Here is a 19,592-nt window from a genome sequence, read left to right on the forward strand (position 1 = left end):
ACCTCCCTGGTGTGAATGTGAACAAACTCTGGCCACCGTTTAAGAAATAGGCCCTGAACGAAAAGTGTTAGAGGAGGACCTGCCTAATTCACGTCATTTTCCTACTAGACAGAAGTAAAAGGCTTAAAAGCCTAAAGACCATGGGGCTGCAGTGTGGGAGGGGCTCGGATTCCTGGATTACTGTTTGGAGCAGAGTCTCCTGCTGTTCTGGAACCTTGCTGGGTTAAACCATTGTTGGACAAAGTTGTTTGCTCAAGTTACCTGACAAATACACCTTCAGAGGAAAGCAGTTTGTGGCTGGATGGCATGTGTGATGGCATCCCCAAAATGTATTAACTGGTTTGAGCATCTGTGCTATTTATTTGATGGGGTCTGTTCTTTATCACCAGCCCACTAATGGACAGACACAGCATTCCTGAGTCTGTCTGATGCTGACAGCAGTCCCTAAGAGGAGTTCCTAAAACACTTCAGGCCTTTTGTGGGTGCATCTGGAAGAGTGACGGGCCTCTTTCTGGGGTACCCTTTGGAGTGGATGGTGCTTGCTGACATCGTCCTCACTCCAATGCATCCAGCAACCTAGCTAGGGAGAGAAATGACCGTGCCCAGGAGGCTCCAGGTGGTAAGATACGAGTCAACATTAATCCAGTCACTGGTCAAACTCCCTGCAGGCAAGAGTCCAGGCCACTCACCCTCTCATCCCTTTACAAAGCTGATGCCTCTCACGCCCAGCTCAACATTCCTAGGGATGTCTTACAGCCACAATTATCCACCTTTGCGAACTCTACCACCATTTTACTCAGTAATTAACTTCTAAATCCTAGGCAGGGTATGAGGAAATCATTTGTAGAGAGGAAGTATGCCTAAGGCCGTAGAGGTTGTTAGGTGACATCTGACTTTCCTAGAGTCTATTGGACCAGGCTGCCACTGCTTTCTGTCCGCTGGCCTAAGCAGGGAATTAACAGGCTTCACAGGTGGAGTCATTTCTACCCAGAACAAGTTCATCAGAATTAAAATTAAGATTTAGATGTGTTTATTCATTTGTGTGTGTGTGTGTGTGTGTGTGTAGGCATGTGTGTGGAGGTCAGAGGATAACTTGTCAGAATCAATTCTCCCCTTGCACCTTCTGGATCCCAGGGTTCCTTTACCCACCCGAGCTTTCTTCCTGGCCCTAAAATTAGATTCAAAACTACAAATGTTTCGCAGTCTTTTTGCCCTGCTCCTATTCCCAGTGAAATCTCTGTGTGTTTTCTGGACAGGGGCTAGACATCCACACATCACAAGACGGAACCTCAAGGGACCACACAGAGAAGAAACGATGACAACAGCTGCCTCTGTACCGAATGGCTGCTCTCACGTTCTGTTGTTAAAGGTTTGGAAGTGATCTCGAAACATTCTTCTTCTTTCCCTAACCCCACTCCACTCACAAGTGACAAACACACACGACAAGGTGACAACCTCATTTTGGCAGTGTTGACTTCAGAGTTGACTTTTTGAGGGTCAATCTCTTAGGTCTGTGGAATGATTAAAAATTATGTTTGGTGCCAAAGCTTTTAATTAATTTTCTCTTATTAAGCCCTAATCACATGACCCGCTGGAGCAGGGAATCCCATTTGTTTGTTGGAAGGTTCTGTCAACTTCAGCTTTGGAAGACAGCGTCATTAAAGATGACTGAAGAGAAGGCAGGTGGAATCAGGCCACCAGGATCTTGGTGGAAGGGAGTGAGTGTGGAGTTGTGAACCTTCCAGAAAAGATACTGCTCCAAACATGAGCAGACTGTACAAGGAAGGCAGGTTCAGGCTCCGTCTCTGTCTCCACTGCGACTGAACCAGTGACAGCTGGCGAAGCTTGGCTGCCTGCTCACTTTAAGGGGGCTGCACTCTGGTCACGTTTCTCCTATCCTGGGCACTCATTGTTCTGAGGACCTGCCGTCTACAGGTGCTGTCTTGGTCCTCTTCGGTGATGCTGTTCTTCACCGAGGAGGACCAGGGAGCAGAGTGGGGTAAGCTCAATTAAGGACACAGAGTTAGTAAGGAACTGAGATGGCTGTGGCCCCAGACCTTCCTATCTTGCCACTCCTGTCAGTTCAGACGCCACCATTCTGACCTCAGAGACTTAGTTTCTCCTGTTCTCCCCGCTCTGTCTCCATCAGTTCCTTAAATGTTTAATGTCACCTGTCCTATGTCCTTAAGCTACCTCTTCTCTGAGCATCCCTTCGGCACTAACTCAGCAAATCCCACAACTCCAGCTCTTCCTGTCGACCTGCACATCTATCTGCTTCAGATCTGACCCAACTGTGAGCAGAACCCTGGGCGTGGACTAAAGCTCCTTCCCTTCCCTTCTTATCCGCCTTCTTCCACTCAGTCACGAACCCTTGCAGGACTGGCCCAATGCCCTCAACATCATCCTCTATGTCACAGAAAGAACCACCTGTGTGCTCTAAAGGCCTTTCTGCCCCTCACCCTCCCCAAGAGCCCAGGCCCTGATCCACCTTCCTTGGCCGTGCCTTCTCATCTCTGCAGTCTATATCAACTTGTTTCTCTCGGCTACAAACCCTTGCTTTAGGGATAGCCTTTGACCTTCCGTCTGGTCTTTAGGCTTGAGGTGATCTTTTTGTTCTGGCATCTTTGCCAAAGCTCATGTTTGGATCCCTTTTGTTCCAGCTAGTGCCTGGCTGCCTGCCTGATCCCATCCATTCCACAGACTGTGTGAATCCCCTGGTTATCTCTATACTTCTTTCCCGCCATCCCTGTGTTGTGTCTCTGTTTCCCGCTCTGATTATCACAAGCATTTCTCAGCCAGTCTCTGCTACTTCCAATCTGCCCAGCTCTGATCTATGCTTCCCGTAGATGCTAGATTTATAGGTTTAAAAACGTATGTCTAATCAGACTTTCCTATGTAAAATTCTGGCATTGCTTCTGTGTCCTCAGCGGAATAGTGCCAGAGTTCTTAGCATATGACTTGACATCTGTCAGCTTCCCCAAACCCACTGCTCCTCGGCAACCTCCTGCTCTGTGTCATTGTCCTTGAACCACACAAACACACTCAGCTTTCTAGTACACCTTGCTCACTCTGTGTTTCCACGCAGATGAGTCCCTTTGCCTAGAATATTCTTCTCCCTCTTTCGGACAAACTTTGGTTTCGCTTTTGTAACCAACTTAATGGCGGAGCTCTTTCAACGAGTCTCTTGGGGTCTTCAAGAGGGTTCGTTGCCCTCTTCTCTGTCCTATCTTCCTCTCTGCTCTGATAGACACCCTCCCACAGTAAGTGATCCTGGGCTTGGAGACCGAACTCTTGGACAGATCGATCTCATTTATCTCTCTTTTATGTGTCTTGAGTTTGGGGGAAAGCAAGGCAGTCAGTAGATGCTATTGAAGAAACAGTCACAGTCATTCCAAGCCCTTTGACCCCATTTCTCCTTCCTGGGAATCGTGTCTGTGTCCAGACCCCAGCACAGCTCTGATTTCTGAATGTCAGTGATCACTTTCCTCTCTGAGATGTGAGATCCTCCAGAATGGGAGCCTCTTGTGTCTTAATGTGTCTATGCAATGTTCTCTCTCTCTCTCTCTCTCTCTCTCTCTCTCTCTCTCTCTCTCTCTCTCCTCAATAATGTTTGTGTATAATAAATAGATTTCCCGTGTCTGTGTTAACAGCTAGAATTAGATTTACCTAACCTAAAATACCCCTCTCCAGAGAGCATCACAGGCAGGTAGGCTGTCCAAATATCATCCTAATTTCTAAAGTTCCTTTCTCCATTGACATTAAAACAGCACCGACTTTTAAAAAGGTATAATGATGACCGACCACCTGAATCCCAAACAAAAGACTGGAGCAGATGTGGCCCAGTGAGCACCTGGTTGTTGTGATGGTTGTGGCTGGGTTAATTTCTGCCTCCCTTGAAGTCCACCATGTTACAATATTGAGAGGTTAGGGGTCATCCCTAACTGGTTAAGTATAATTTCATATAGAGCAACCAGAGGGGCTGGAAAGACGGCTCACTACTTAAGAGCACTCTCTGCTCTTCCAAAGGCCCTGAGTTCAATTCTCAGCACCCACACAGTAGCTCACAACTGCCTGATGCTGTCTTCTGATGTGTAGATGTACATACAGGCAAAGGATTCATATACAAAAAAATACACAAATAAATAAATGTTTAGAAAAAAGTAGGCCATGGAAAGTGCCCTGGAATTAGAGTCAGAGGTTTGTGGCTCCATCCTCAACCCCACTGTTACCTAGAGCACAGCTAAGCCTGGGTTAGCACAGCACGGGTTAGTGAAGCCGCAGAGCCAAAATATGCATCACAGTGCTCAGCCCTTGGATCCTCGAAGAGCTGTTGCACCCTCATCACTTCTTTCAGGGGGCTTGGTGGTTTGCTGTGCTCTCGTTAACTTGCATTTGATGTTCATGGTAGTTAGTATGCATTGCCCTAGGGCAGGAGTTCTCAACCTCCCAAACGCTGCGACCCTTTAATACAGTTCCTCATGTTGTGGTGACCCCCAACCATAAAAATATTCTCATTGCTACTTCACAACTGTGATTTTGCCACTGTTACGAATTGTAATGTACCTATTTTTTGGTAATAGAGGCTTGCCAAGGGGATCGCGATCTGCATGTTGAGAACTACTGGGCTAGGCGCTTAAGGCTCTAAACCAAGAGGTGCCTGGTCTTTGGGGATGGTTTGAATCATGAAATGCATCACCTACTGGAAATGCTCACATTCAATGTCATTGACCTCAGCTCTGGAGATATGCTGTACGCAGTGGGGACATTGGAGACTCTGGCAGCCAGTTCAGGCAAACTCCTTTGATGAGCTAAAGACCATTCTTGTACAGAATCATTACTCTAGGTTTTCTCGGTGATTACCAAAAGTCAGCTGGGTGGATACAGCTACGAATGAGACAGACTTGGTTTCACAAGCAGTAAGCAGGCAGAGTTTGCTCTTGGCTTCGTGGGATCTTGTCACAGAGTCCCCCCTCCACCCTGAACTGTCAACACCCTCTTCATGCTCTTCCAATAGAGAATGAAGTATATTTTTAAAAGATCCGAACACAAAGAGCCACCCATTGAGTGCTCACACACATCTTCACCATCCATGGTTATTTAGCAGTGTTAGGGAACACATTGTTGCTGGTGTCTGAAAAACGGAGAAAATCCAGAAGCTTGCAGCAGCAGATGGGTTGACTCTTCCCTTAGCCCCTTAGAGCCAACCCTGTCCTGGACTTATTTTCTTTTCTCCTGGCCATATATATATTTTTAAATCCAGGTTCTGCATTGCTTAATACAGTTGCTTGGACCTGTTGGATATGGATTCTTTTACTGAACATTTCTTTCCCAACCAATATTGCCAGTGCGTCTGAAAACTACGCTCGGGTTGACCCTGCAATGGCATTGTGGATCTCATTTTGCTTTCGAGCCAAGGAATGAGCCTGGACTCAGAGGCATGTGGAAGTGGGCTGTGCCAGCAGAAGTGAGCCCGAGCTGCCGTCTTGCACTCCGTAGACAGATGCCAAGTTTGCTTTCTAGTGAAGCTGAGCGACTAGCTGAGACCCAAACTAAAACCGTCTCTGCTGAATATTGCAGCTTCCATTTGATCCTCCGTTCAGAAAGCCTCTATGTTTTTACACCCATCCGGTGTTAGCTGTATTACTGGGGACAGACTGTGGAAGAAGGGCCACTAATACCGAATGTCACCTTCACAACCACCAGCATCACCACTGGTCATCATCACAGCCACCACATCACAAGCACCACAGGAATCTGCTTACAGCCTCCCACTCTTGTCCACCAGCCCCTGCTCCCTTGTCTCGGTCACACGGCACTCTCCGTTTTATCTCACTTCCCAGCATCCTCTCTGGTCAGCCAACCTGTCCTGGGAAAGGATTGAAACGTAAGTCCTTCTTTCCTGCTGAGTTAGCCTACGATGTACCTTTCAAGATTTCACAATCTGGAAAATAAAAAAAATAATCTTTGTCCCCAGGATTGAGATACTGAATTAGTTAGCCAGAGAGACAATACACTGGCTTAGATTAACACACGAGGTCTGGCATCACTGTGATCAGCCGTGGCGTCTGTGATCAGTAGGATAGTCTCCAGGTCTTTTCAGTTTCTAATATTAAAAGATCCCAAAGAAATTCACATCACCATCATCTCAGCCCAGTTAATATGAGGAGATGTTATCCTGTCCAACAGAGCCGTGTAGCGTATTGAATGTAACACCACTGATGGAGAAGAACATTGCACTATGTTCACGGTGCTGTGACCTGGGATACAATGAGAGTTCCAGATGAGGATATATAATCACTTCACTCAGAACAACCAGAGCCATTTCCACCTCCCTGTTTGCATGGAACAAACCTTTGCAGTCAATAATCACTATCCCCCATTGAAACAAAAAGAACCTAACCCTCCACCAGCTAAGGTGGAAAAGAGAAGAAAAGTTGACTTCAGGATTGAGAAGAAGCAGGAACTAAAGAAGTGGGTCCTAACTTCTTTGTCCTAACACTCTGATGCTTTTTAAACCTTATCTTACCGGGAATGAATCTAAATGCTGTTCTGAGGCCTCATTCCTGCCTCACCATGAAGAACTCACTGTGAAGCAGAGGTGAGACTTCAGAACAGCATTCTCTTCCCTACTCCCATACGGGGCTCCTGGAGTTGTGTGGAACCCCAGTCCGACACATACAGCACACACCACCAGATTAGAGAGAGCTGGGGTATAGAACTGGCTTATAGAAGAAGAGAAGGGCCGGAGGCGAGGAGGTGACTTTGTAGGAAGGCTTGCTTTACAGGTGTGGGGACCTAGTTCTGATCCCGAGCCCGTGTGAAAAGCCAGGTGTGGTAGACATAGGGAGATCCCTGGAGCCTACTGGCCCCTTCAGCTGGCCTCCAAGGCCAATGAGAGACCCTGTCTCAAACTAAAGGTGGGAAGTGCCCGAGGACAACATCCAAAGTTGTCTTCTGACCCCCTTCCCACAAACATATGTCCTGTGCACATGTATACTTACATGTGTATGTATGTATGTATAAACCCTTGTTCACACATTCACATGTGATCCACCCACATGTCCGTACATACATAAAATAAAAATTGAAAGACAGTTCCCATCACGGCTGCTTCTGGACTTCTTGCTGTATAGATAATGCCAAGGCATGGCTTGTCGGGTGTGCAATGAGAAGCCTTCCACACCCCTGCAGATGAATTCACCCAATGACCCTCTTTACCTCCGAGGCAAGCTTCATCCTTGTCTAACTGGGCAAGATAGCTTTGTTTGGAAATGATTTCAATTTATCATCTTTGTCCTGCCCCCCTCCTTTCCCACCCACCTCTTATAGCTAAGCTATAGTCTCACCCGAGATCACGGGTCTCAACCCCAGTTCTACCTCCAAGTAGAAGGGGATGCTGAGGGATCTTTCTGTTTCCTTACCATGCGGCTCATTACTTCTCATGGAGACAATACCCCAGACCCACCTATGCACACCACATCCATGAAGCCGTACATCCCGTAGCAAATCTGGAAGAGGAGGTCTTGGCGTTGCCATTTTGCTGAGGGACTGAAGGTTGACCAGATGAGCCAAGAGATACTGGCGATGAGGAAGAGAGAACCCAAGATGGCGGCTGCAATCTGAACCTTCTCGATGACTGTCAGGGATATGGCCTGCCACTGGGGAGGAGAGAGTGAAAGATTAGTTGCTTGAGCGCCTGGATCCCATTCCCACATTGTTCCTTCTGATCCAGCAGATCGCTGGTACAGAGCTTAAACCAGGGCTTCTCCACCTGTAGTACAATGGACAGCTTTGCGGTTTCAATATTATATATTTTTGATGCAGAGGGAACCCATGTCATATAAAACGATTAGACATCATTGGGCAGGCATGGCTGTGGAGGAGACCCTTCTACTTGACTCTCATAGACATAGAAGTTCGAAGGTGAGAAGGAAAACAAAGAACTGGTGTAGGTGTTGTTTCAGGGCACGAGAATATTCCTTTCAGAGCAACACAGTTGATTTTCTCACTAATAGGTGCCAAGAGGGCACAGGTCTTCCTTTGACTGTTTTATTTGGTTCTACACCACCACCCTGCCTGCCACTTAATAGGCACGTTAGAGATCAATAATTGGACAGAGAAGGAGAGGACATGGGGTGTGGGCGTAAGAAAACCAGCTCACAATAGACTAACTGTATTTTAACTTCTTTGTCAAAGAAAAAACAGTGTACTTATAGCAGTATTGAGTTGGAGGCTGGAGTGTGGGTGAGTTTTGGCTATGGAATTTTCTGATTATAAGCTTCGTCTATGGAGCAATGTCCTAAATTAGCCTTGAGCAGGGTTTCAGTTTAGGCTTATTTCACTTAACAAGCAAGTATTGACTATTTCTATGTGACTGGCCACCGCACTAGGTCCTGGAGCTAAAGCACTAGACAACACTGGACATGACCCTTGCCCTATGGTACCCACAGCCTTGGGACACACAACTCTAAGAATTTCTAAATGTGGTCCACCATGGATCGGCATAATGCCCTCCAGGGAACGTTCTCAGAACCTTTGTGACCTAAAGACAAATGAGAAGCACATGGCCTTCCAGCTACCACCAGGGGCTCCTCCTTCTATCATTAGCTCAGACAGGGTAGGCCAGTGGCCTCCTGAAGGAGACCCCTGAACAGTGGGTCTTCCTCCTGAACCCCAGATCAGGCATAAACCACACCCAAACACCTGTTTTCGTAGAGAGATCCTTTATTAAGTGGGAAAGACGTTAAAGTGGCTGCTTTCGGACTAAGGCAGAGAACGGCAGCAAATGACCTTGCAAGTGTAATTTTTAAAAGAAGAAGGGGAGATCTGTGTTAGAATGGGCTGGGATGTCGTGGTAAAGAGGTAGGGGATGAGGGAGAGAGGGGACAAGGGAGAGAGAGCAGGGCCCTTTGTCCCTCTGGATAGAGAGGAGACAGATATGGCACATGAGCAAAGGGTGGTTTAAAAAGGTACAAGAGGGAAATTTGGTGTTAGGGTGAGGTGTTTAATTTTAATTGGGCATATTAATTAAGTGAAGCAAAGGGGGAATTTTGATTGCTGAACCTTGGTAGTCAGGAGGAAGAAGTGGCCAAATAAGGGAATGGATCTTAGTGACTGGCTTTAGAAATGCAATCTACTGGTTTTTTAGCAAGGCAGAGGGAGTGGGGAGAAGGGCAAGGCCTACCAGAGTCACAGGTTCAAGTGGGCTCGTGTGCCTTCACCTCCAAGGAACAAACAGTAAGTATTGGAAACCATTTCCCTTTTAGTCTAGATGTAGGACACGGGCCTTAACATTTAATTACACAGATAGCATCCCATTACAGAGAATTAGCCCTTTAATTTTCCAGCATTTCCCCAGCCTAGGGTTACACATAACAAAGGCATTTTCCAGAAGATGATCCTATCACATAGACTTCCCTCATGTACAATACATGCTTTTTCCAGGGCCATCACCACACTGTCTAGAAGAAAGTTTCTAATGATTTTGTTCGTTTGTTTCTACCATTCAGGCATCAATAGCTCCTCCTTCTAGAGGCATAGAAATGTCCTCTTTATCTCCATAATCTCCCTTCCTGCCCCAAGCCCCCTAGTGGGGCCCCCTGACCAAAGAGAGTATGACAAAGAAGGGTGGGTATGAGATGCTGTATATCAGAATTTCTTCTTGTCCTGTGCGAGGTCCCTTGTAACTGTAGCAGGAGGTACTTCAAGGAGAGCGCTGAGGAGCAGAGAGCTTTGAGCCCTGACAGGAGGGCTCAGAGCGGAGAAGAGCATCAGTGGTACCAAGTCCTGCTACTGACAAACACCTGGATCACAAGAATCTCAGTCTCAGGGAGGCGCTAATCTCCACATCCTAAGACCTTCCCGCTGTGGACTCTGGTTCTGCTGCAGGAGTGAAGAGACAAGAGTGGAGGGCAAAGAGGAATCTTCTTTCTTAAACTGGGAAGGAACAGCAAGTAAGGGGCCAGAGAGCCCAATTCTGGTTGAGCTGTGTCCCCAAACTTGTTGGGTATGAATAAGAAGTTAATAAATTACAATGATTGTCAATTCTCCCTTCTTTGAAGATGGAAGTGATTGCTCTGTCCCTATGTCCTCGAGCATTGTGAGTGTTGAGAGCGAAGCCAGGGCACGAAGGGCATTTTTTATGGTTTCAGTAGAGACATAGATAAACTTATCTAGGCAGGGGTAAACAGACGTGTGCACATGTGCCCGGACTCAGGAATTCTTGTTGCAGAAAGCAACCTGCTCCTTTGTTTCATAGCTGCACAGCCTCCAGAAAGTTCATAAATCCCTCTGTGCTCCTATTGTCTAAACCCGTGCATTGAGTAATAACAATACTCACTCCACTGAGTTGTCTCCAGGATTAAATTTGGTAATACTTGTGAAGTATAATACTGATATTTAACAAGCAGTCATTAAATGTTTGTTAATATATCATAGTCTTGGGGGGGGTGGGGGACAGATGTAAGGGGAGATGAGTAGAGAGAAGGGAGAAGGGGAGGATTCGGGATAGTTTTGGGGAATGGGATGGGTAGGATGGAGGAAGGATGGATATGGGAGCATGGAAGTAAATATCTTAATTAAGAAAGCCATTTTAGGGTTTGCAAGAGACTTGATTCTAGAGCGGTTCCCGGGTCCAAGGAAAGGTCCCCAGATTGTTCCTTGGGCAGCAGAGGAATGGGTGCCTGAACTGGCCTTGTCCCATAGCCACACTGATGAATATCTTGCATATCACCATAGAACCTTCATCTGGCGATGGATGGAGATAGAGCCAGAGACCCACATTGGAGCACTGGACTTAGCTCCCTAGGTCCAAATGAGGAGCAGAAGGAGGGAGAACGTGAGCAAGGAAGTCAGGATCATGAGGGGTGCATCCACCCACTGAGACAGTGGGACTGATCTAATGGGAGCTCACCAAGGCCAGCTGGACTGGGAGTGATGGAGCATGTGATAAAAATGGACACTCTGAACGTGGCTGGCAATGAAGGCTGACTGAGAAGCCAAGGACAATGGCACTGGGTTTTGATCCTACTGCATGGACTGACTTTGTGGGAGCCTGGTTTGTTTGGATGCTCACCTTTATAGATCTGTATGGAGGGGGAGGACCTTGGACTTCCCACGGGGCAGGGAACCCTACTGCTCTTAAGACTAGAGGGGGAGGGAAAAGGGATGTGGGGAAGAGGTGGAAATTTTTAACAAATAAATAAATTAATTAAAAAATATATCATAGTCTTCCATCATTTAAGGGGAATGTATTCCGAGGCCCCGCTAGAGGCCTCAGATAGTAGCGGACCCTATATTAAAGTATTGTGTTGGCTCATGCCAGTTGATCTAATAGCCCAGATGGCTCCTAAGTAACCAATTGGTAAACAGCTTATACAGCCTGAATGGATGAACAAAGGGATGACCTGGATAGGATGGAGCAGAAAGCCATGACATGTTCTACTCAGAACAACACGCAATTAAAAGTTATTCTTTCTAGAGTTTTCCTTTTAATATTTCTTGGTGCCAATTGGCCATGGTTAAAGAAAACCACAGGGAAATAGAACTAATGAATTGCCATTCAACAGTGGGATGCAGTCGACGAGACCTCGAGACCCACTAGGCTGTGCCTCCTTTCTAAATAGATATTCTAGATACAAACCTTTCTTTGAGAATGTCACTAACATAATGCCCTCTATTAAAGACTTGAGCCATTTCTTACATCTTTGCCTGGGACACAAACCAGGAGGTGAGAGAGCCAAGCTGTCTTCCATACGATGGCAGGACCCTATCCATTGCTTTGTTGCCAGCTAGTCAGGTCTGCCAGTTCCGACTTCTACTGCAGACAGGCCAGCTGGGCTTTTTACACAGAGGGTGACCACTGTGGCCGATCAGGCAATTGTCCCACACTTAGCTAGATCAGAGGAGCCCAGGATACAAAACTCAGAACAATGGAGGATACAACCATACAGTGCAGTTTCAAGTCCAAACAGTTTCTAGACAGAAAAATGAACTGGCATTAACTGCACACACACCACTGCATTTCCAGGATCAACAGAACCAGAGGGCTCCCCAGTGCCCAGAAGCTAATAACTGAAGTCAGCGTAGTAACTTAGAAATAGATTAACACACCAATATTGCCAGGGCTGCCATTTGCTTACCTGAAGCAGACTTAAAATAACCTTTTCTTTACGCCAAGTAAAAAGCTATACCTGAATGATTTTTTCATTATATGAGTCAAAGGTGGAACCAAGATGGGGGTGTTTTTGGGGTGAGTTCATAGATTTTAGACACGACCTTTCCTGAGGCCTGAGTCAGCTGTAAAGACAGGGGCGGGTTAATGCGCTCAGGCCTCCACTGCCCCCTGAGGACCTGGGATCAGCTGTTGCTTGGCACTGCTATTTTAAGACACCTCAGGATCTGAGAGGAGCGGTTGAAGATGGAACCAGCAGTTGGGAGGGGCTCCCCATCAAGAGGCTGAGGTGCCTGGAAATCTGATGCTTCCATCCTCTATGGAGAACGCCGCAGGGTACCTCCACAAGTTTTGAGATGCTCACCCTACTACAGTCACCCCCTCCCAGCTCTCCCGGATTTGCAAGGTTGACGCTCTGCCCCACCCACAGAGGAGGGGAAATGTCAGGCATCTGTGGTCTCCATCCTCACCGTCTTGCTGGCTAATTGATTACACGGCCGCTTGACTGATGACGTACATGTGGAGGTATTTTCAGGAGCAGAACAGTGTGTGGGTGTGCGCGCACGCGTGCGTGCACTATCTTCACTGGTAAACTGCCTGATATGACTGATTGGCACAGGACTTAGCAGCAATCGGGGTGAAGATGGCTATGCCAGCAGGGGAGGAGAGGAGAGAGTGGGCAGAGGGAGCCCTGAGTTCTGCCAATCTGATTGACAGGTCCCTACTCTAGCTCTGGGCCTGCTTTCCCTTAGCTCTCATGGTGCCCCCCCTTTTTTTACTCTGTCGTCATGGTTTCTTTTTCCTTATTTTCTTTGCCACTCTTAGCTGTTTCTTCTCCATTCAATCCCCCTCTGTCCCTTGTCATAGAAAGTGTGGCCTGTGGGCCAACAGGAGTATTCCCCATAGCTTGCTAGCAATGCAGGTTCTCAGACCCTGCTCTAAACCATGAATTGAAATCCACTTTTTAAGACTCCAGGTAAGTCAAAAGCACATTAAAGTCTGAAAAATGCCACTGAGCCATCTCTTCTACACAACTTCCTTGAAGCTCTTGGCTTTGACCCAAGCCTCTCCTTTCCCGCCATGTATCCCCGATCACCTGTTCTCTTTGTCTTCGCTTTTCTTCCCTTCTTCCCTCTCTTCCTTCTTGTCTCTTTGTCCCTTCCGTTCACCTCCCCCATTCCTTTTTTCTTCCTTTCCTCTTCTCATTAACCTGTTATCTTATTCTGTCTCTTCCACTGATCCCCCTTGACTCCTTTCCTCGTACATTTCTCTCTTTGCTCAACCCTTAAAGGAAACGAACCTCTTTCGTGCTCTCAGGACTGTGTGGCTCCTAGTCACCAAGCTGCCCTGAATCTGAGGTTCAGCAATTCCCCCCCATAGAGCAGGTAATGAGGGCACCCCAGACTGGGGAGCCCCGGGTTTACCTGCAGAGGATTCTTTGTGCTTATGGCGATGACGTGGTATTTGTAGTAACACAGCTCACAGCTCCAGCAGCCCCTTTCGCTGATCCACTTGATGAGACACGGCTGGTGAGTACATTTAACAGACCCGTCACAGCGGCAAGGGCTCAGCAGCTCTCCCTGTGGGAGAAAAAGAGGGGTACGGTGAGCCTGGGTGTAACATGAGCCGCCGGCTTGTTGGGGTTTCTGTCCCTCTCGGTACCCCGCAACCGGCATATCCCAAAGAAAATCAATCACACAGAGATCTCTATAAGTTATAAAACTGATTGGCCCATTAGGTCAGGCTACTTATTAGTTCTTATGACTTATCTTAACCCATTATTCTGATCTATGTTAGCCATATGGCTTGGTACCTTTTTCAGCTGGGCAGGTTACATGTTGCTTCTCTGGTGGTCTGCGCAGGAGTGGCAGAGGGAGTTTCCTGTTTTTCCAGAATACTCCCAGTCTCTTTGCTCCACCCCTACTTCCTGTCTGGCTTTCCCGCCTATACTGCCTGCCTGGCCAATCAGCGTTTTATTAAAATATGATTGACAGAATACAGACAATTTTCCCATACCCCCTGGGCCTCAGTCCAGTGGGTGATAGAGAGGTGGATGGACACTGAAACCCTGACCTGAGCCACCCCATCCAAGTCACAAGCCTTGCCTGGAGGCACCACAGGCTACTGCAAAGGCCTGGGCTCCACTGTGCCTACCACAGAAACCAGGCTGCTTTACTCAGCTAAACGACCGGTTCTGAGACTGGCAAGACGCAAAACAATGCTTCTTGAGCTGCCTAATACCTAGGACGTCCGTGGAAGCCTCCTGCACTCCAGCGGTGGGTGTAGGCTCCCCAAGTTTCCCTTTGGAAACTCAACCAACCTCAGATGCCCGTAGCGCTAGAGAGGTGACACAAATGACAGGAATCTGCTGGTGGAGGCAGGAGAGATCTGGAGGACACAGATTGAAACCAGGATAGCCTCCACCATCTCCAGTTCGCTACAGATGAGGGAACATGATAGAATTTGTATTTTCGGTAGTGCTGGCGATTGAACCCAGGACCCCATACAGACTACCCTCAGTCCTACAGGGGACCTTTCCCTAAAACTTCTCGGTAGCCTGATCGTAACAGTTTAAAAATATGTCACACAGGTCACCTTGACCGAGTTATAGAGAAATGCCTGTAGGCCATAGAACTCTGAACTTGAGCCTTTGCCTTCTCCTGCAAAGACACTGGTCCCCTCAGAGACCAGCCTGGTCTCCAGGCTGGGTCCCGAGAGAAAGAGAAATGTCAGTCAGGCCTGAATCCTGGGGATCTTGGAGGTTGGCCAGTGTCCTTGCTGAAGGCCTGGGTTGCTCCAGCCAACTCTGGGGCAAAGTGCAAAAGACCAGCTTAGAAGCATGGGGAGGTGGGAAAGAAATCTGGCCAAGCTGGGTGGTGTCAGGATGAGAAGCCCCTGGTAACTGAACTGCAGAGTGGAACCCATGCTCCAGAGCTCCCTGTGACACATCAGATAGCCAGGATTGACACCTGTGTCTCTTGACACCCGATATGGTGGCCCCAAAGTGCCTCCGTGAACCTCACCAACTATTCTCCTTCCCTCTCCCTTTCTTTCTTTCTTCCTTCCTTCCTCCTTCCTTCCTTCCTTCCTTCCTTCCTTCCTTCCTTCCTTCCTTTCTTTCTTTCTTTCTTTCTTTCTTTCTTTCTGTAAAGGAAAAAAATATATATATACCACTCTTGATGCTGGAATGCAGGGCCTTAGAAATAAACAATTCAGGCCCCTTGCTGTAAGGGAGGGGAAGGGGGCCTTTTGTCTTGTGACAGGATGTGAGTCAGGATATTTACAGCCGGCCATATTTACAGCCGGCCATCGGCCATCGGGTCTCCAGCTAGGAAGGCAGAAAGAGATAAGGAAAGCAGGAAGCTCCTGGACAACCCCCTCCTTGGTATTTAGGTAAAAGGTCAAGAATGTGCCACTCAGCTTAGCCTTATTTGAACTGACCAATGAAATGAATCCCCGTAACCACGCTTTTTTTTGCTTCTGTACCCGCGCTTTTGCTCTCCTATAAGAACCCCTCACCCCCAACCTGGGGGCGCGCAAGTCCTCCGGGAGACTCTGTCGCCCCAGGTACCTGCGTATCCAATAAACCTCTTGCAGTTTGCATCCGGCTGCGTGTTTTCGACTGATCTTTGGGCATGGGGTCTCTCCCGAGGGAAGATGCCCACGGGAGTCTTTCATTTCTTTCTTTCTTCCTTTCCTCTTTCCTTCTTTCTCTCTCTCTCTCTCTCTTTCTTTCTTTCTTTCTTCCTCTCTCTCTTTTCTTTTTTTTCCTGTTTTTTGAGACAAGATTTCTCTGTCTAGCCCTAACTATCCTGGAACTTGCTCTGTAGACCAGGCTGGCCTCGAACTCACAGAGATCCACCTGCCTCTGCCTCCCACTTGCTGGGAATAAAGGCATGCGCCACCACTGCTTGGCTTCCATTTCCCCTTTTTTGCTTGCTTTCTCTTTTTAACTTCTATCTCCTTCCTTCCCAGCTCCCCATCCACCCTCTCTGCTCATGAAATTCCCATTGATTCAGCTCTTCCACTCCCCTTCCCAGGAACCTTCACTCCTGGGCTCTGCATCACCTCTGATATTACTAAGGGCCTTTGCTCTTGAGTCTTAGTCTTCCTTTGGTCTCCAAGCTTCCAGTCCAGGTCACTCACTTTGGATTCAGCTCCGCTATCTCACTCCTATCAAAGGACCTGTGCCCAGCCCAATTCCTGCGCCCTGTGATACTATATAGGGATAAGGCCTCCTGAGCCATTTCCTTGCTTATTCAAATGTTTCGTCATTTAGGAGACTATGCCTTGCTCTCAGCCATAAATAAGCAAGCCCAGGATCTTGTGAACTCTAAGTGTATCCATCTGCATCTTTAGTCACATTCTTCATGGTAGACTATAGAACCAGCCATCTCCTTTTTATGACTTCTGGAATCATTCTTCCCTTTCATTTCAACTCCTAGACACAAAACCAGCTTGGGTGAAGTCCTCTTGGACTCAGTCTACTCAAATGGGGGGTTTTGTTTTTAAGATGGCTCTGATGCCACTTCCTGCAGGGAGTCATCCGTGACTTCTCCAGGTGGAGATTGGTGCTTTAACTTGAGAGAACGTTATGTTCTCATGAACTCCTTCAGCCAATTGCCTTTAAGATAGCAGCCCACTTTGGGTGTGGTCTCATGTGCTATAAGTGCAGACAAAAAGCATACACAGCTCTTTTTTCTGCTGGATTTGGTTCCAGTTCCCAGCGCATGCAGAGGACTGTGGATCGCTACCCTTACTGCAAGTTTATCCTCAAATAAATAAACCTTTGTTATATGCCATTCTGGACTATTGTGGAACTCTTTGATATTATGAAAATTTGGCACCCAACATGGGGCACAAACTTACCACCCTGAGATTAAGAGTCTCAAGTTCTACTGTCCCACATCTACTTTATGCTGAATAAATTTAGTATGTCACTCTTAGAGAACTCAACACATGACCACAAGGATCTAGTAATGTACCTCTCTGTCCTCCAAAGGACTCTGGAGAGGAAGGGGTGAGACTAACACCTTTGTACACCCTTTCCCTGGTGTGCTAAGCCCTACAGTAGAAAACGCTTGGCAATCTTTAGTGTTTGAATGACTAAATGCAAAAAAAAAAAAATAAACCAAATGTTGTCCTAGGCACCTGCATTACCTGCTCTCTGAGAATAGCAACCATGTTCATCTTTTTTGTTTGTTTTTGGAGACAGGGTTTCTTTATGTAGTCCTGACTGTTCTGAAACTAGCTCTGTAGACCAGGCTGGTCTAGAACTCACAGAGCTCTGCCTGCTTCTGCCTCCCAAGTGCTAAGATTAAAGGTGTACTACCACCACCAGGCCAACCATGTTCATCTTATTAACCCAGTAATTTTTGCAGCACCTGGAACTCCATGCACCAGTGTGCATGACTTTCCTGGGGAGTGGAGATACTCGGGTATTCAGCATCCCCAAAACATCCCTTAGTTCTCCACACTGTTCCTCAGGTACCAACAGCTTCCCTTGGCTATGGCCTTTCCCAGCCTCACTTCATGGCACTTCTCCATTAGTCTCCAGGTCACTGCACTGTGACTCTCCTTCACAGGGCAGGATTTTGCACAACGGTGCATCCCCAGCATTCAGTATCGCTAGGCAATAATCTGACTTCTGCAGCTGACCATGGGCTTATCTATTTGATGAACAGGATGCTTTACTCCTCCAGAACACAGTCAGTCTTATGTTCTGAGATGCCTGGCAGCGGTCACTCAGTACACCCAGCAAACTCTAACTCCCTGAGTTGTTGAGTATCCCTGCTGTGGCTATGAGAAGGAAATGGGAGGGGGTAAATGGAGAGAGGTGCTGGGGGAGGGGCAAAGCCCTCATTATTCGTGGCAGCGTTTCCTAGGCTCATTAATTCTAACGGGATGAGCTAGGTTTGATTAATCGGGTTGTTAAGCAGCCATGTCAAGCCGCCGATCAGGTAAAAGACATTACTTCCGGTCGCTGGCAGCGAAACTAAGTGACAGCAGACTGCACCCCTTGTTTCCCAGGCTGCAGCAAGGAGAAAAAGCACAAAAAGCTACTGGCTGGAAACAGCTGATAATGCGATCTGGGCTCCCACCATGGCTCTGGATGGGAACAGTTAGATCTCCCTAGACCCTTTGAACAGTCACATACCTAGCTACAGAGCGAAGGTGTTTGACCCATTCTAGTCCCAGTGCCTGGCTCAGGGGCCAAGAGGCCGGAGCTGAGGTGCTTCCCCAGAAACAGCTTGTTAATCTCCCATATGCACCCCAGGACAACCCAAAAGGCAGACAGGCCCCGCTTCTAGCACTACAAATATTAGTAAACGGGATACCAAAGCTCATTTAGAAATATGTATATGATGAATAAAGCAATGATAGATCTTAAAGAAAAAAAATCCACAAAGAAGCTTTTAAATTTAGCGTTTGTGCAAGTGCTATGCTGATGTATATATGTATGTATTGATATATATACATATCAATATATCATATATATCATATCTATCTATCTATCTATGCTGGTACATATATATACATACACCTAAGGACAAGGACCACAGTCCTACTGGTTAGAGTAAAATGCCAGCTTACCTGGATCCTTCTAGTTATACGCATATGTCTTCAAGAACAATTGGGTAGAAATAATTGGCAGCCAAAATGGAATCATGTTAAATTAATGAAAATGTTCTCCACTGTAAACTCCATTAAAAGCTAAAATGGAGGAGGTGGGGGATGGGAGCCAGAGCAATAACTCAGTTTAGTTGGTAAAGTGCACGGTGCACAAAGATGAGGGCCTGAAGTCTGCTCCTCAGCACTCACATAAAAGATTGAGCATAGTGGTGCATGCTTGAATCCCAGAGCTCTGGAGGCAGGGACAGGAGCCTTGAGGCTCACTGCTCAGGTAGCCTGGCTTAAAAATGGCAAGCTGCATGTCTCACTGAGAGACTGTCTCAAAAGTGAGGTGGATTGCTTGGTGGTGGTGGCACGCGCCTTATATCCCAGCACTTGGGAAGCAGAGGCAGGGGGGCTCTGTGAGTTCGAGGTCAACCTGGTCTACAGAGTGAGTTCCAGGACAGCCAGGGCTACACAGAGAAACCCTGTCTTGAGAAGAGGGAGCAGGAGGGGAGGGAGGATGAAGAAGGAGGAAGAGGTGGAGAAGAAAGAGGAGGAGGAAGAGGAAGAAGAAGAAGAGGAAGAGGAAGAGGAAGAAAAAGATCATCTTAGTCTATGACACAGAGCCAATCAGTGATATTGGGAAAGGAGAAGCCAGGTCTTCACCACACTGGGCTAGTGCTGGGAGTCTTTTTCTGTCTCCTTGCCTGAAGGAAGGAGGGATATTTCTGGCCCACCTCAGGCCCCTCAGCCATATCTTCCATGACGCCAATTGCAGCCCTGTCTCCTCTCCCTGCTTCATTAC

The 19,592-nt window shown here is 47.3% G+C and overlaps 1 protein-coding gene across 1 annotated transcript in view; it reads right to left on the reverse strand.

The window, feature by feature from the left end:
• The window catches only part of Marchf4 (membrane associated ring-CH-type finger 4), a 130,324-nt gene that overhangs the window by 11,798 nt on the left and 98,934 nt on the right, over window positions 1–19,592 (reverse strand). The window contains exons 2-3 of the mRNA XM_048459322.3: window positions 13,597–13,752; window positions 7,466–7,658 (exon numbers count right to left, since the gene is read on the reverse strand). Coding sequence (XP_048315279.3) covers window positions 7,466–7,658; window positions 13,597–13,752 — 349 coding nt within the window. The remainder of the gene's footprint in view (window positions 1–7,465; window positions 7,659–13,596; window positions 13,753–19,592) is intronic.

Source organism: Myodes glareolus, chromosome 1 (assembly GCF_982192425.1).
Source record: "Myodes glareolus chromosome 1, mMyoGla1.1, whole genome shotgun sequence".
Lineage (NCBI taxonomy): Eukaryota > Metazoa > Chordata > Mammalia > Rodentia > Cricetidae > Myodes > Myodes glareolus.